Source organism: Dipodomys spectabilis, unplaced genomic scaffold, assembly GCF_019054845.1.
Source record: "Dipodomys spectabilis isolate Male_0828 unplaced genomic scaffold, ASM1905484v1 ptg000163l, whole genome shotgun sequence".
Classification (NCBI taxonomy): Eukaryota; Metazoa; Chordata; class Mammalia; order Rodentia; family Heteromyidae; genus Dipodomys; species Dipodomys spectabilis.
The window spans coordinates 20280117-20297181 of NW_024870840.1; the positions used below are offsets into that span (position 1 = coordinate 20280117).

Consider the following 17065-nt stretch of genomic DNA (forward strand, 5'->3'; position numbering starts at 1 on the left):
CTTCCCCAGCTATTCTGGGACAATAGAGGCAGCAGATGGCCAGAGTCCTCTTCCCTCCAGCCGACCCTCCTGATCCCGGAACAACCCCAGAATCTGCTGCTGCTTCAAAAACCAGGCCAGCCGGCCGGCAGCCTGCCACGCGGAGGGGAAACAGCAGCTGGGCCACGGCGCTGGGAGGCCCGGCCGTGCGCCCAGGGGAAGAACCGGCCCCGGGCCACCTCAGAGCCGGCACCTCAGAGCCCCCACCTCAGAGCCTCCACCTCAGAGCCTCCACCTCAGAGCCTCCATCTCAGAGCCTCCACCTCAGAGCCTCCACCTCAGAGCCTCCACCTCAGAGCCTCCACCTCAGAGCCTCCACCTCAGAGCCTCCATCTCAGAGCCTCCACCTCAGAGCCTCCACCTCAGAGCCTCCACCTCAGAGCCTCCATCTCAGAGCCTCCACCTCAGAGCCTCCACCTCAGAGCCTCCATCTCAGAGCCTCCACCTCAGAGCCTCCACCTCAGAGCCTCCATCTCAGAGCCTCCACCTCAGAGCCTCCACCTCAGAGCCTCCACCTCAGAGCCTCCATCTCAGAGCCTCCACCTCAGAGCCTCCACCTCAGAGCCTCCATCTCAGAGCCTCCACCTCAGAGCCTCCACCTCAGAGCCTCCACCTCAGAGCCTCCATCTCAGAGCCTCCACCTCAGAGCCTCCACCTCAGAGCCTCCACCTCAGAGCCTCCACCTCAGAGCCTCCATCTCAGAGCCTCCATCTCAGAGCCCCCAACTGGACTCCACATGGCCAGGGAGGAGAGGCCGCCGTGGCCTCACCTCTTTGGGACCAGAATTATTTTTTTTCCTGTGCCAGCCTGTCCCTTAGCTTTTTAGCTCAAGGCTAGTGCTCTACCACTTGAGCCACAGCTCTACTTCCAGCTTTTTTTTGGTCAGTCGTGAGACTGGATCTCAGGGCCTGAGCACTGATCCTTGAGCTCTTCTGCTCAAGGCTAGCACTCTATCACTTTGAGCCACAGAACCACTTCTGGTTTTCTGGTGGTTAATTGGAGATAAGCGTCTCACGGGCCTGGTGTCTGTGGTTCACACCTGTCATCCTAGCTACTCAGGAGGCTGAGATCTGAGGTTCGAGGTTCAAAGCCAGCCCGGGCAGGAAACTCCATGAGACTCTTATCTCCAATAAACCACTCAGAAAACCAGAAGTGTCACTGTGGCTCAAGTGGTAGAGCACTGGCCTTGAGCTGAAGAGCTGAGGGATAGCGCCCAGGCCCAGAGTTCAAGCCCCACAACCGACCAAGAAAAAAAAAAAAAGTCTCATGGCCTTTCCTACCTGGGCTGGCTTTGAACCCTGATCCTCAGATCTCAGCCTCCTGAGTAGCTGACAGGCGTGAGCCACCGGAGCCTGGCTTGAGACCAGAAGTTCTAGAGAAACGGATTTTTCCCCAGCACCTGCCTTGGCTGTCGAACTCGGCACACCTGACAGGTGTGCTCAAGGGTGGCCCTCGGCCTCCCCGGGGTGCTGAGCCCCACCCCGAGGGGGGACCTGCCCAGCAAGGGCTCAGCACACCTCGGGCACACGGGGGACACCCACGCGCCCCATACACCCCTCCGCCTAGAGGGGCAGGAGGCCCACATCGCGCCCGTCCACACTTATTGCTCTCTGAACCAGGCTCAGCACAGCGTGTCTCCCCACACCACCACTGCCACAGGTAGGCCAAAAATCAGGGTCCTGGGACCAGCGCCCCAAGCCAAAGACTTTGGCTAGACCGGGAAATTGGGCAGACTACAGAAATCTAGACCAGGAGAGACTTAATTAAACCAGTGCTTTAATTTCATATAGAATCCTTCATTGGAGGGGATAGCTGTGGAGGATTGTGTTGGCTTTTCCTTCATGGTGGCAACGTGGCTTCCCCAGATCCAGCCATCACATCCACCTTCACATTCGCCACACTTCCCTCACACCTTCAAAAACTTCTCTGTCAGCTTTGCTTAGGTTTCTGATTGGTCAGAGGCTGGGTCATTCAGCAGCCTCTCACAGCCAGGGAGGCTGGGAAAGCCAGCAGAAGCCCCGCCTCCACAGTCTGTCAGCCATGGTGAGCAGTCTCCTCGGGCTAAGGATGCTGAGCCTCTCAGCAGAACTTGGTGCGAGGCACTGACACAGCCAGCTCTGCGGTGGTCATCCGTTCTGCGTTCCTTCAGTGACACGAGATCAGACCCAGGGAGCGGAGCACTAGGGACTAACCAGAGCCAGGGGCCCAGGCCAGACCCAACCAGGACCCATGTTGAGGGCAGGGGCCCCGGGCCCCGGCCTAGCATCCACCTGCTGCCCTCAATCCACGCAGCTACCTGCGGGCCTCAGGAGCCTGCGCCCGAGCCTCCGTGGCCACGGCCTGCCCCTCTGGGCTGGGACACCCTCCACGGCAGCCACCACTGAGAACTGGGCCTTTCCCGCCACCCGCAGCCCTGTCCTGGGAGGCGGGCGCTGGGGGGCAGCGCCTGGGTCCACCTTTGCCCGACACCTCCAGGTCATCGGGCCACCAGCGGGGGACACCAGGGCGTTTCTGGGTAGAGGAGACAATGAAGGGAGCGGAACCTGCAGAGAGGGCAGAGAGACGCAGGCGGGTCAGCCGCTCCCCTGGCCAGCCCCCCCAGTCCCACCACGACCCAGCAATGCCGGTCCCTCCTGCGCTCTGCCCTGTGAGGTGCTGAGCAGCGACCTGGCCTCAACCCCAAGACACCAGGACTTTCCCCAAGGTCTAACCGCCAAACCTGTCCTCGGACAGTGCCGAGGGCCCCCGGGGCCCCCAAACCACCCCGAGGCGAGACACTCTGGTTCAGAGAAAGGCACAGAGCCCACACCGAGGCCAGACTCTCCCACCCCATAGATCCGAGCCTCCAGTTGGCTCCAGTCCCATTAAGCAGAAACCAATGAATTCTAGAACTTCTGCTTATAAGACATTTAAGACAAACCTGAGCCCTGCCACCAACACCCTCCTCCCCCCAATCTGTTTGTTTTAAGTCTACTTTTCAGATAAGATCTTGCACTAACTTTGTCCTAGGCTAGCCTTAGGACAGTAATCCTCCTATTTCTATGTCCCCAGTAGCTGGGATTACAGACCTGTGCCACCACACTCAGCCTTAGTAATAATTCTCCAGCCACTTGGCCATTAGCCTACCATGCACACCCCCACCGACGAGCAGCCCGGCCCATTAGAAAAGTGGTTCACAGCTGGGCGTCGGTGGCTCACGCCTGGAATCCTGGCTATTTGGGAGGCTGAGATCTGAGGATCGTGGTTCAAAGCCAGCCCGGGCAAGAAAGTCTGTGAGACTCCTATCTCCAATAAACCACTCAGAAAACTGGAAGTGGTGCGGTGGCTCAAGTGGTAGAGCACACGCCTTGAGCTGAAGAGCTGAGGGACAGCGCCCAGGCCCAGAGTTCAGGCCCCACGACCGACCAAAAAAAAGAAAGAAAGAAAGTGGTTGGCATCATCTTGGAATTCTCTTTCTCCCCATTTTGAGCCAAACTCCATCTTTGACACAGTCCTAGCCCCAGAACCTCTGCCCCAGCACAGGCCTGGAAACCTGAGGCCAGAAAGTCCCTGAGGCCACAGACTTCAACGAATCTTGAGTCCAGTGAGAGCCTTGGAAGATCCCTGCCACCTGCCTGGCCGCGTTACATCACACCACTGTCTCCCCGGAGCAGCGGCCACCGGGCCTTTGCACATGCTCCCCCACCCTGGCACACAGCTGCCAGCCCCAAGGTCCTATGCAGTCCTCTGTCACCTCCCAGCCAGCAGCAAGGCTCGGGCTTGGAGTCTGTCTGTCCTGCCCTCCTCTCCTGCCCTCTGCAGGCTCTGGACTCACCCCTACCCCTGCTCATTCCCCTGGGGCACTGAGTCCTTCCTCCAGGCCCAGGCCCTCTGCGGGTCACAGACCGGGCAGGGGTGGACATGGGTGGGGCCGTGAAGCTGGCACCCACCCTGAGCTGCCTGGCGGGAGGCCGCAGGGCTCAGCCAGCTGCTGCTGGGGCAGGATGCTGGGGGAGGGTCTGGGCTTCCGTTCCGGGTTAGGCCCTGGGCCCCAGGATAGAAGCACCTTCCTCACTCTGAGAGACAGGACAATCTTCCAGGGGCTCCTGAACAATCATGGAAGCTCAGAGACAGGAGAGTCCCTCAGATCCATCATGTCCAGCCTCCCAGGGCTACACAGGAGGAGACGGAAGCCCAGAGAGGGCAAGACACATACCTAAGGTCACACAGCAAAGCTGTGATAGGGCAAGACCCGACATCCACTCCCGGCTTTGGCGCTCCTCTCCCTCCCCATCTCCCCCCATCTTTGGATATCTGGGCTCAGCCCCCTACCCCCATCCTGGAACTGTAGCACCACACCCACCTGGAGGGGTCCTCTTCAGGAGAGAAGGGGCCCTGTAGCTGGATGGCGTTCAGTTTCCCCTCAAAGATCCCATAGCTGAGCGTGACCTGGGCAGGGACAAGCAGTGTGGGGGGAGGTCCGGCCGGGGACCCACTCAAAGCACAGTGTTTGAACAGCAGCAGAGGTGGCCAGGCTGGCTGGAGAGGCGAAGCGAGCCCACCTCCGAGCAGAACTCCACCCTGGTGCAGCCGCTTGCAAGGAGCAAGCTGAACAGTGGGGCACAGCACACGCACGGCCCCCAGGTCCCCGCCCACACCGGCGGCTGGGCCTCCCCTGGGCCTGGGCAAACTCACCTGCAGCTTCGGCAGCAGAACGTGGGACAGGATTTCAGCTAAGAGGCTGGATTAGAAGCGGGGAGCAGGGGACCAGCTGGACCCCCCCCCCATGCCCCTCTGCCCACACTAGCTGTGTGCTTTGGGACACCAGCTCTTGGGGCCCCACACCCCGATCTGTACAATGTTTGCACAGTCAGCCTTCCTGCTGCACCCAACCTCTGATCAGAAATACTCCCAAACCCAGCTACTCAGAAGCCTGAGATCTGTGGATCCCGGGTCTAAACCAGCCCTGGCAGGACAGTCCATGAGACTCTAATCTCCAATTAACCATCAAAAACTCCCAAGTAGGCTGGGAAGGTGGCTCAGTGGTAGAGCGCTTGCCTAGCATGCATGAGGCCCTGGGTTCGACTTCTCAGTACCACATACACAGAAAAGGCTGGAAATGGCACTGTGGCTCAAGTGGTAGAGTGCTAGCTTTGAGCAAAACAAGCTCAGGGACAGTTCACAGGCCCTGAGTTCAAGCCCCAGGACTGGCAAAAAAAAAAAAAAAAAGTCTGAAGTAGAACTATGGCTTAAGTGGTAGAGCAGTAGCCTGGAACAAAAATGCTCAGAACTCGCACGCAGGCCTTGAGTTCAAGCCCTACAACCAGCACAAAAAGACTGGCCCATCTCCAAGGCACTGGTAGCATTTGCCATTTGGGATCCTCTGCCGTCCCGGGCCTCAGTTTCCCCATTAATAGGACACAGCCCGGCCCAGCGTCCAGTTGATCTCACATACCCCCCAGAGGGCCCCGGCACCGCAGGACCACAGCCCTGGGCCAGCTCACCTGCTGCGGGAGCTGGGCAGCCCCCAGCAGCTGCAGGGTCTCCAGGTGCGAGTGGAAGAGGGGGCTGGGCTGCAGGCGGCCGCCCAGCTTGCACTCCACGATGTAACCAACTGTGCAGTCATCAGGAAGCCGGATGAGCGCCGACGTGTCCACGAAGCGGGAGCCGCTGGGGGTGGGGCAGAGCAGGCTGTAGCCTCCCCCTTGGCTTCCGCACGGAGCCTCCCACGGGGCCTCCGCCAGACTCCCAGGGTGACGCTGTCCTTCAGCTTTTTCATTCAAGGCTGGTGCTCTACCGCTCGAGCCACAGACTCAGTTCTGGCTTTTCCTGTGTATGTGGTACTAAGAAATCGAACCCAGGGCTTTGTGCATGCTAGACAAGCACTCTACCACTAAGCCACATTCCCAGCCCTGGCTCTCTACCACTTGAACTACAGCTCCTCTTCCAGCATTTTGGTGATCAACTGGCAATAACAATCTCATGGACTTTCCTGCCCAGGCTGGCTTTGAACCATGATCCTCAGATCTCAGCCTCCTGAGCAGCGAGGACTACAGGCGTGAGGCACTAATTCATTCAAAGTTATGCAGGCCAGAAGCCCAGGCAGCTCCTCACAGACCAGACCTAAGACAACACGCAGGCTCCTCTCCATCTAAGGTAAAGCAAACGCAGCAGCTGGGTGACCTTGAATCGGGAAGACCTTCGGCTTGTTTCAGCTCTCAGTGCCTCCATGTTCAAAGCTGCAGGAGCCTAGGCCAAGGCCAAAGTCAAAGCTCCATACAAGCCAGGCACTGGTGGCTCCCGCCTGCAATCCTCAGGAGGCTGAGATCTGAGGATCATGATTCAGAGCCAGCCTGGGCAGGAAAGTCTGTCAGACTCATAGCTCCAGTAAACTACTCAGAAAAAGGCAGAAGTGGCACTGTGGTTCAAGTGATAGAGTGCCAGCCTTGTGCAAAAGAAGCTCAGGGATAATGCCCAGGCCCTGAGTTCAAGCCTCCAAAAAGCTCCATAGAAAATCATAGCCATGGGTGTTCATATGAGCCAGCCCAGAAAGACCTAGAAGCAGCCTGGAACTCTAAGGATGCCAGAGTCCATGCTGCCCCCACCCATAGAGCTAGGACTTCCGCTTCCCTGGGCGCCTCTCTTCGGGGCCCCCTAGGGCTAGTTCATGTCAAATGCCACCCCCTCCAGGAAGCCATCCCTTCCTCTCCCTCCTCCCTACACTTGGCCATGGCTGCTCAGACAGAAGAGAGCTGCAGAAGGAGCTGAGGCAGCCCCGGCTCCTAGAAGGTGAAGCTCAGACATTCCCTCGCTTAACCTTCATGCGACCTCTGGCTGTTATATTTTTCAGGTCCATTTTACAGATGGGGAAACTGAGGCTCCCAAAGTTTGTTTTTTTTTTTTGCCAGCCTTAAGACTTGAACTCGGGGCCTGGGCACTGTCCCTGAGCTTCTTTTCTGTGTATGTAGCACTGAGGAATCGAACCCAGGGCCTCATGCATGCTAGGCAAGCACTCTATGCCTAAGCCACTTTGCCAGCCCCCTGTGTGTGACAGCAGGTACTGGGCTGTGTAACCCTGAGTGGGGGAAGGTTGGTGGATGACGCCTCTCCACACACCGGAGACTCTAAAACCTAGAGAAGCAGGCGGTCTCTCCCCGCTCTGGCCACAATGGCTCTGGCTCCTCCTCATGCCCAGGCCCGACACACACCTCCGTCCTGGGTCTCGGCTTACCTGGCCCACGGGGCCATCTTCAGAGCTAGTCTGCGGTTGATGCAGAAGCCTGCACCCCCTGTGGCAAACCAGAACTGCACCAGCCTCTGGGGAGAGGAACATGAACACGGTGAGATGGGAGGGAAGGGGAATGCCCACCCGCCATCCACCCCCCAGCGTGGCCCAGGCTCTCTGCCTCACAGCTTGTAGGGTCTTGCGGTAGCTGCCATGCTTATGCCTGTTTTATAGATAAGGAAACTAGGCCGGGTGCCGGTGCCTCCCACCTGTAATCCTAGCTACTCAGGAGGGTGAGATCTGAGGCCCACAGTTCAAAGCCAGCCCGGGCAGGAACGTCTGTGAGACTCTTATCTCCAATAAACCACCGGAAAACTGAAAGTGGTGCTGTGGCTCAAGTAATAGAATGCTGGCCTTGAGCTGAAGAGCTCAGGGACAGCACCCAGGCCCAGAGTTCAAGCCCCACAACAGAGATGGGGGGAGCGCAAAGGGAGGGAGGGAAAGAAAAGAAAGAAAACCAGGCTGGTTTGACTGGTGGCTCAGTCCTGTAGTCTTACTCAAAAGAGAGACTTCTGAGGTTCACAGTTCACAGCCAATCGGAGCAGGAAAATCTGTGAGACTCTTACCTCCAATTAACCAGCAACAAGCTGGAAGTGGAGCTGTGACAGCCTTGAGCAAAAATGCTAAGGGACAGTGCTCAGGCCTTAAGTTCAAACCCCAGGACCAACACACACACACACACACACACACACACACACACACACACACACACACACACACGGGATCTTGGGAGCCTCCGCAGGCAGCAAACTCCTTGCCATCCCAATGATGGGAGCCATTTACAGATTCCTTTAGGAATTCCTCTTACCCCCTCCACCCTCACCAACTCCATCCAAGGCTTTTCCTGGAGACGCTATCAGGACCCCTGACTTTACCCATGGATTTCTCTAACAAACTCTTTGGGGGAGCACCTTACCCTTTGGATTGTGCCTTTTTTTATGTCGTTTGTTGTTGCTTCTGCCGGTCATGGGGCTTGAACTTAACTCTAGGCCTGTATGCTGCCCCTGAGCTACTTTCACTCAAGACAAGAGTTCTACCACTTGAGCCACAGCACCACTTCTGGCTTTGTGAGTAGTTTATTGGAGATAACAGTCTCACAGACTTTCCTACCCAGGATGGCTTCGATCTGCGATCCTCAGATCTCAGCCTCCTGAGTAGCTAGGATTCCAGGCATGAGCCACCAGCGCTGGGCAGGATGGTGCCATGTTTTGATCTAACAAATTCCCCCCTGCTTAGCTTCTTCCAAGTCCCTAGGTGCACACTGTATGGGTCGTTATCCCCCAGGATGCAGCAGTGAGAATGCGGAGCCTGAGGCAGCATCTGAGCAGGCCTGGCTACTTTGGGGTTCTGAGTTCCACCCAGGGGACAGGCTGTAGTGTGCCCAAAGGGGCACTGAAGTGCACAGTTAAGAGGTGACTCCGAAACACAGCAGAGCGAGTCGGACGCTGATGGCTGAGCTTACTCGCAGTTATTACGCCCGTCCAGCCTAAGGACTGGATAGCGGACCACACTTCAGTGTGTCTGTACCCAGAACACACTGCAAGAGACTGTTGTCGCCTGTTTCGCAGCTGGGGAAACTGAGGTACAACACAGTTACATGACTTCATTCTGGGTCAAGACACGAGGCAGGGCTGGCAGGGAAAGCCAGGAAGATGAGCTCCAGACTGTAGTTCTCAGCCCCTGAAGTGAAGCGCTTAAGCCTGGTGACCAGCCAGGGCAGAAGCAGTGGGGAGCCCAGGAAGCCTTGCACGTACACGTGCGCACGCGCACGCACACACACACACACACACACACACACACACACACACACACACACACACACACACACACACACACCCTGGGGCCCAGGGGGATTTAATTAAGGCTCAGAAGCTAACGAGCTGCTGATAATTACGGCTCTGGTTTCCCCAGTGAAGCAGATGGTGACCTGGGGAGGGACGGCGCACCCCACTGCGGGCCCGGCTCTCGCGCCAGACCCAGCCTCCAGAGAGAGAGCCTCCTAGCTGCCTTTTCCTGGGGGGTGGGGGTAACAACAGAGCCCTCGGAGCCTGGGCCACCGCACTACCTCAAGGCCAGTAGGATCTAGGGGCCAAGGTGAGAACCATGGCGATTTGGTGGACGTACACGAAGGAATTGTTCAGGATTTACCCTAAGGTCATTTGTAACCGGGCATCTGTTAGTGTGCTGTCTCTGGCAGCCCTAGTCGGCGTCCAGCAGGTCTGCAGGCGAAGCTGGTTCTGGGCCTGTTTCTCCAGGTGTCTAAGCTTTGGTAATTGATCAGGGAGGGAATGGTGGCGGAGGGGGAGGTGGCTCAGAGGGGGAAAGCCTTCCGCAGCTCAGAGTACCAGGGATCCCCACCTGGCCCAGTAGTACTCTAGCGTGTTTACAATCTGCGCCACAGCTACATGGCGGCAGCGGAGGGTGGTGAGGGGCCCAGCCATGAAACCAGGGAGCCTCAGTTTACCTGAGCGCTCCATGACTTCCCCAAGGAGCCCCTAACTTGGACTCTATCCATCTCCCAATTTCTTAGAGGAGACTGAGCCCCCCCCCCCCCCCCAGAAAAAGGGAAGTCACCACCCACACCTGCAGGGATGGGTCAAATAAATAAACCTAGAATTCACTCTTCTCCACCACTGCAGCCCCGCCCCCCGGGACGGTCTCAGTCCCTTATAACCACGCCCCTTAGAAGCCACGCCCCTGAGGTAGCCACTCCCCGTCAGGCCCCGCCCATACGCACAGCAACCAATAGGAGAGGGAGGAAGGGACCAGGGATGGACCAACCGTGCGGTTGTGCGGCAGCGGCTCGGAGGCGCGGATGGGCCTGTTCAGGCTGGGCCTGCCCACGTAGACGTCGCGGGCCTGCGGGAGGGCGGCCAGCAGCCGCAGCAGCGCCCGGGGGTTCACGTAGTTGTCGTCGTCCACGTGGCAGAACCACCTGTGGGGTTGAAGGGGGACCACAGGCTTGCGGGAGCAGCCCTGCCTGGGCCCCTGTCAACAGCTACCTATGAAGAGCCCGGTCTTGAGTCAGGCCTGTGTTGGGCGCAAGCTGGCCAGGACCGTGTCCCCACTTAACAGATGAGGACCAAGGTTATGAGGCTAAGACTCTGGCCCAAGGCCGTAGGGTCAGTGAGTGGCAGATTGTGAACCCAGCACACCACACCCTGCCTGCTAGGTGGAAGGAGGTGAATCAGACCCCAAGAGCCAGGGGCATCTTCAAGTTTTCATTTGCTTGTGTGTGTCTGTGTGTCTGTATCTCTGTGTCTCTGAGGCCCAGTACTGGGGCTTGGACTTGGAGCCTGGGCACTATCCTATGCCTGAGCTTTCTCACTCAAGGCTGGTGCTCTACCACCTGAGTCACAGCTCCACTTCCAGCTTTTTGCTGGTTAACTGGAGATAAGAGTCTCACAGTCTTTTCTGCTTGAGCAGGCTTTGCACTGCAATCTTCAGATCTCAGGCTCCTGAGTAGCTAGGATTACAGGCGTGTGCCACTGGCGCCTGACATGTCTTTGGCTTTTTGACACAACTCTAGATTCAAGAGTTGGCCTGAGGCAAGGGTCACCTGGCCCAAAAGAGACAGATCAGCACTCACCTAAGCCTACTGGCCAAGAAGGCGTCAAACTCAGCAGCCATCTTGCAGGACAGAGCCCGGTGGCTGTGATCAGCGGAGCAGTTGGTGACCACTAGGTGGGACCCTGGAGAAAGGAGAGTCAGGGACCCTCCCAGCTCCTCCCCACAGCCCGGAATGTCTTGATCTCCCAGGAAGTCTGCACCCCAAGGCCCTGCAGGGAGAGGGGACTATCACTCCCCAGGTTACAAATAGCCAAACTGGGGCCCAGCTGGTGGACAGTAAGCGGGTGTCCAGCAGCCCTTCCCATGTCTGTTCCCCTCCCTAGCACAGACCTGCAGCCGATTTCCTAACCTCCCTTCCCCTCCCCGTCCCCCCTGTCCCTACCCTCCAACCCCCGCCAGGCCCTGGCAATAGCTGAGGGCCCCATCCACCAGGCAGTTACCAAGTCTCTCCTGGAGGGCTTCATCTGGGCTGTCGGTGAAGACAAATGTCTGGAAAGGAGAAGGAGGCGTGAGGACTCCATTGTGCAGCTCCCAATGGACTACCAGCCCACGGTGGACACACCGCTGCCCTTCTGGGGTGACCACACACTCTCGGTCAGTGTGTCCTGTTGTGACAGCATATTATACGAGCCAGTTTTGGAAAACACCCAGCTTCTGCCGGGTGCAGCCATGAGATTTGTATAAAAGGTGTGGACCATGAAACCAGGACCATGAAACCTTTGTGTCTCAGAGGAAACTGAGACATGGGAGCCCAGAAGCCAGGGTTGGGTACAGGAAGGGACGGGGGAACCAGGCCTTCCTCCCCAGGGCCACAGCCACAAGCCTGCTTCTGAACACTGCCATCCTCTGGGGACTCCTCAAGATCCTGCCTAAGGACCAGAGGTCCTCTGAGGGCCAGAATGCAATGACACCCGCACCACTGCTGGCCAACACCTTCCATGGCTCCCTGTGGCTCTTAAAGCTCAGTCCTAGTAACAGAAGTTTATTTTGTGGCTTCCCCCACCAGAAAGCTCCACCATGGAGGCTTCGGTCCTGCTCTGGTCTATGTCCCTGTCCCAGCACCTGGCTCCCTTGAGGGGAGCTGGGCAGAATCTACCTTTCTTTTTCCTGTCGGTTGTGAGGCTTGAACTCTGGGCCTAGGTGCTGTCCCTGAGCAATTCAGCTCAAGGTGAGCACTCTACCACTTCAGCCACAGCGCCACTTCTGGTTTTCTGGTGTTTAACTGGAAATAAGAGTCTCATGGACTTTCTTTCCTGCCCAGGCTTGGCTCTGAAATCCTCAGATTTCAGCCTCCTGAGTAGGTAGGATTACAGGTGTGAGCCACCCGCACCCGGCTCAGAATCTACCTTTCAAGCTCCTCTCCCTGACCCTGGGATCTGCCTCCTGAGTCTCTGAGTGGCCATCCTGCCCACTCACCCCCATCCCCAACAGCTATGACTCCTTCCTGGAGGACTCAGCAAACTGAGCCCCTAAAAAGGCCTGTGGCTTCGAGGTAAAGCACTTGCCTGGCATGCATGAAGGGCTAGCTCCCCAGCAACACACACACACACACACACACACACACACACACACACACACTTCCTCCCTCCCGTCCCTTCCATCCACTCACCCCACTCTGCAAATGATCCTGGACACCTCTTTCCACCCCAGCCCTTCCCATCAAGGCCAGCCCCAGGCTAGCCCACAGCGCCCCCTGCTGGGCTGCAGGCTGCCACCTTTCCCTGCCTCCTGTGGCATCTGCTCCCCAACCCAAGTCCGCTTACAACACAGCCCCCCAAGGGAGCCTATAAAAGAAGTCAGGTCATAGGCTAGGCATGTAGCAAGAGGGGAGGGGAGCTTTTCTACCCTGATCCCTGGCAAAAAACAACAACAAAAAAAAAAACCAGCCGCCAGTAAACATCCTCAAGTTTGCAGCGTGGGTTGGGCGAGGCTGCAGGAATCTTTGCTGGGGAACTAATATGCTTGAATAAATCAGGGTGGGTGAAGCCGGGTGATGAGCAGAGCCCCAGGATGGGAGGGGACCCGGGAGCTGCTGGTGGCTTCGGCTGATGGCCGCTGAAGCTGGCAAAGCCTGCCCCTCAGCCCGGGGCTGCATTTGATTTGTTTAAAGCCTTGACAATGGTTAAAACTTCACAGGCCGGCAAACAAAGGGGCCCGCAGCCTGCCGGGACAGGGGAGGGGGGTAGTCGGGGACCATCTGCCACCCTCCCTGCCCCACCCCCTCCCCCCAGGGGACTGCAAGAAGAGAAAGGTCCCACAAGCTCAAAACACACAAAACTGCCTCCCAGCCCACCCCCCTCCACTGGGACAAAGGCCACCTGCTACCCACCACCTTTAACCAGCAGGGCACCCAGGCAGGAGCTAACCAGCTGAGGCCCCATCCAGAGCATTTGTGCTGTGCACGAAGGAGATAGGACAGGCCTAAAGGGGAGGGACAACCCCAAGATCACACAAATACATCTAGTGATGAGGTGGCCAGAGGGGGTGCTCCTGGTCCCCACTCCCCCCTGCCTTTTTTTTTCTTTTTTTTTTTTGTGCTGGTACTGGGACTTGAACTCAGGACCTGGGCACTGTCCCTTAGCTTTTGTGCTCAAGGCTAGCACTCTGCCGCTGGAGCCATAGCTCTGCTTCTGGCTTTTTGGTGGTTCATTGGAGATCAGAGTCTCATGGGCTTTCCTAACCCAGGCTGGCTTCAAATTGTGATCCTCAGATCTCAGCCTCCTGAGTAGCTAGGATGACAGGCGTGAGCCACCAGCCGAGCCTCACGTGATTGTTTTTCTTTCTTTCAACTTCAAAGACAAGATTTTAAGACTATCGCTCGCTCTAGGCTCCAACTTAGTGAATTTACTTCTGGCCTCAGCTTAACCTCACCATTTCTTCTCCTGTAAATGGGAAATCGATACCCCCCACCATGAAGATGGTTGGGAGGATTAAGTGAGGGGAGTTGTTTGATTGACGCACAGCCCCTTCAGGGGAGAAGCGGCTGGCCTAGCTGTCTGACTGGAGACAGGGGTCATGGCTGCCAGGTAAAGCCTCCCAGGTTGAAGGGTCCAGGGTCCATTCACGCCCAGACAGTGGTGGGCGGGGGGAGGGGGGTCCCTCCCTGGGCCTCAGCCTTGGTGGAAAAGGAAGGGATCTGCTGCCTGGTGGGACTCTGCTTCCTCAGGGCTCCTGGGTGACACTACTCAGGCACTTCCTCCTTTGGCCTCGGTTTCCTCATCCGGGACAAGGCGCTGCCCGTGTAAGCAAGACAAGACAGGAAAGAGCCTCAGAGCTGGTGAAGCCAAGCTTGAGGTACACACAGGCCAGTCCCCCCACAGAAACAGGAAGATCTGCGGGAAGGGCCAGCCTTGGCTGCTTCTGCAGGGACCAGAGTCTCCCTAAGAGGTGAAGCGGTGTGCCCTCCTCCACCCCCAGAAGAGCAAGGGCCTGGGGGGAGATGGGGCTGCTGGGAAAAGGCTCATGGGGAGGGGGCTCAGAGCCAGGAAATCCAAGCAGGGTGCCACCCCCCCCCAGGAGACCCTGGCCTCTGCTGGACCTCCCTGCTCCCTGCTCCTGGGCATCCCCTCCAAGGACTGTCACTTCCTCCTACAGAGCCAGCAGCCAGGGAGAACAGGATGTATGTGCACACGTGCGTGTGGATGTGCGCGCGTGGGCATGTGTGTGCAAGTCCAGCGCCCCCAGGTCGCTGGCTGTGCTGGAACAGGATCCCTGGGACCACTGCAGGGCGGGGTGTGCAGGAGCCTGCTTCCTTGGGAGGCGGGAGCCAGGCGCCCAGGTCACCCCATGCCACCTGTCATCCTGATACACACACCTGACCTCAGCCTCCTGCCCGCCCTCTGCCCCCGCCACTCTCCCCACCCCAGGGTGCTCACCCGCTCCCCAGGAAGCCGCCACAGGAAACCCTGGCTCGCCCCACCCCGCCGCAGCTGGCAGGGGCTGCCAGGCGCCTGGAAGGAAGCCCCGCTCCCCAGCAGCCCCGCCTAAGCCCGCCACCTGCCAGAGCACCTCCATCAGCCCGCCACCCCCAGTCTCTTGTGGCCTCACCTGTGGCCGGGCCCTGGAGACCCACGTGTCCAGCAGCAGGTCCAGGCGGGAGCGGTGGAAGGCACCGGTGGTCTTGACCCCGATGAAGACGTCCTGCAGCTTCAGCTCCCGGGGCCCGGGGGGCGTCTGGCTGGGCCTACAGGTCTCCTGCACCCCCTGGGGGTACAGGCCGGAGCGGTAGGACAGGGACACCAGCCCCATGCACAGGAGGGCGAGGAGCGCTCCCACCAGACTCCGGAGCGGCCGGCCCGGCATCAGCCCCCTAGTGCCACTGGCCAGCCCAGGGCAGGGGATCCTGGCAGAACCCAAAGCCTGGCAGGCATGAGGGCCGGGCACCAAGGGCAGAAGCTGCCCCAGAAGCGCTGGGGCTCCTGCGTGGAGGCTGAGTCCCGCCGCTGTCTGTCTGCGGCCTCCACCTGCTCCCTCCTCCTGCCACCGCCAGTCCCGCCTGGGCCACCACTGGGCTGCGGCCCCGCCCTGCTCAGCCCCGGGGGCGGGGCCAGGCCTGGAGCCCCAGAGGTGGCTGAAGGAGGGCCCTGTTGAGGGGGGGCCCCCCGCTGCTATCCCCGAGGTGGTAGCAACCCGAGCCTGGTGCTGGGGGGAGGGGGCCTCCAGCCTTCACACGCAGACCCGCCCCCCACCCTAAGGCACCCACGATTGTGCTGAGTCCTGGCCCACCAGTTTCCCCCATCCTGGGTGCTCTGCCCAGCTCCCTCCATCCTCCCCCAACCCCAGGCTGGCTTTAAGGTTCAGCTCCAGGGTCCCTCCTCCAGGAAGCCTTCCCTGATGGCCCCTCTGCCTTTTGGATTCTTAGCATGTCCCCATAGCAGATCTGATCATCCAGCAACTCAGGCCCACAGCCAGGTAGAGCCCTGGCAACTGTCCACTGGGGGGGGGGACCTGCTCAGCTACCTCGGTCCCGGCCTTTCCCAGCCTCTGCCACCATCTTGTTTTGTCAAGATCACACATACACACACATTCTCTGTCCCGTGTCCTGCTCCCATGTCTCTGCGCTGTTGTCCTGAATCCCATCTCAGAGAACACAAAAGCCAAGGAGCGGCAGCCACCACAAAGCTCTCGGGAGAGGGCTCCTGCTCACCAGCTGCCTCCTGCCGCACTGCTCCCTCAAGATTGGTGGGGCTCCTAAGTGGACACTCACCTACCTCAGGACCTTTGCACTTAGCATTCCGGCCCAAGCCTCCCTTGGGAGAGGGGAGACTCCCCCCCAAGGGTCAGCCCCAGTCAGGCCCCTTCCTGTCCTCTCTTCTTAGAACAAGTGTCACCAAGGGACTGCCCTAGGGTGTGTGCTAGGCTCAAATCCAGCCTGGGCCACTCAGGGGGCTGAGAGCTGAAGATCACACTTTGAAGCCAGCCCAGGAAAGAAAGTTGGTGAGACTCTTATCTCCAATTCACCAGCAAAAAGCCAGAGGTAGAGCTGTGGTTCAAGTGGTAGAGCATCAGCTTGGAGTGAAAGAACCAAGGGAATTCAAGACCCAGTACACATGTGCGCATGCACACACACACACACACACACACACACACACACACACACACACACACAGCCTCCAGCATGGGGCCTACCCCATCTGCACACTCTTTTAAGCGATGGCTCAGCCATTTGGTAGGCACACATGTCCATCCCCCACGCCTCCTGGCCAGCCCCAAGTCTGAGCACACAGGGCAGAGGTTAGAGCAGCTACTGGGAGCTCAGGTTGAGAAGCTCAGGAGCTTGCTTGCAAGTTTTTCAACCAAACCCTCCACTCCGCACCCATTCTCCATGCCAGCAAAGCAGTTCTGCTCCTCTTCTCTCCTTCCACCCCCTCATTCACCGAGAGAGAGCCTCGAATTCCTCATGTCCTCGGTACCCCATCCTTGATAAAGATGGGGCCGGAGCTCCTCATCCAGGCCTCCTCCCCTCTTTGCTTCCATGCCTCCCCTCTCCACCCACCACCCCAAAACTTCAGCTCCGATTGCTTCCTAAGCTCAGGGCCATTCCCACCAGTCTTTCCATTATGGCCCAGCCCCAGCCCCGGAAGTCCCTGGTCTGCCCAGCGCTGGTGCCCCCTCTCCAGTATGGACACCCTCTTCCAGCCACTGTGCCAACCCCCAACAGTGCTCCTCCTGCCCCCAGCCTCTTCTAGCACC

General features: G+C 58.6%; 1 protein-coding gene across 1 annotated transcript; it reads right to left on the reverse strand.

Annotated features, from left to right (window-relative positions):
* Positions 1-1798: 1798 nt before the first annotated feature.
* Mfng (MFNG O-fucosylpeptide 3-beta-N-acetylglucosaminyltransferase) lies at positions 1799-15361 on the reverse strand. The gene is made up of 8 exons (XM_042693386.1): positions 14921-15361; positions 11314-11362; positions 10893-10995; positions 10085-10238; positions 7250-7335; positions 5523-5688; positions 4382-4467; positions 1799-2582 (listed from the first exon to the last, which is right to left on the reverse strand). The coding sequence occupies exons 1-8, from the start codon at positions 15173-15175 to the stop codon at positions 2516-2518; spliced, it is 966 nt and encodes a 321-aa protein (XP_042549320.1). The 5' UTR covers positions 15176-15361; the 3' UTR covers positions 1799-2515.
* Positions 15362-17065: the final 1704 nt, after the last annotated feature.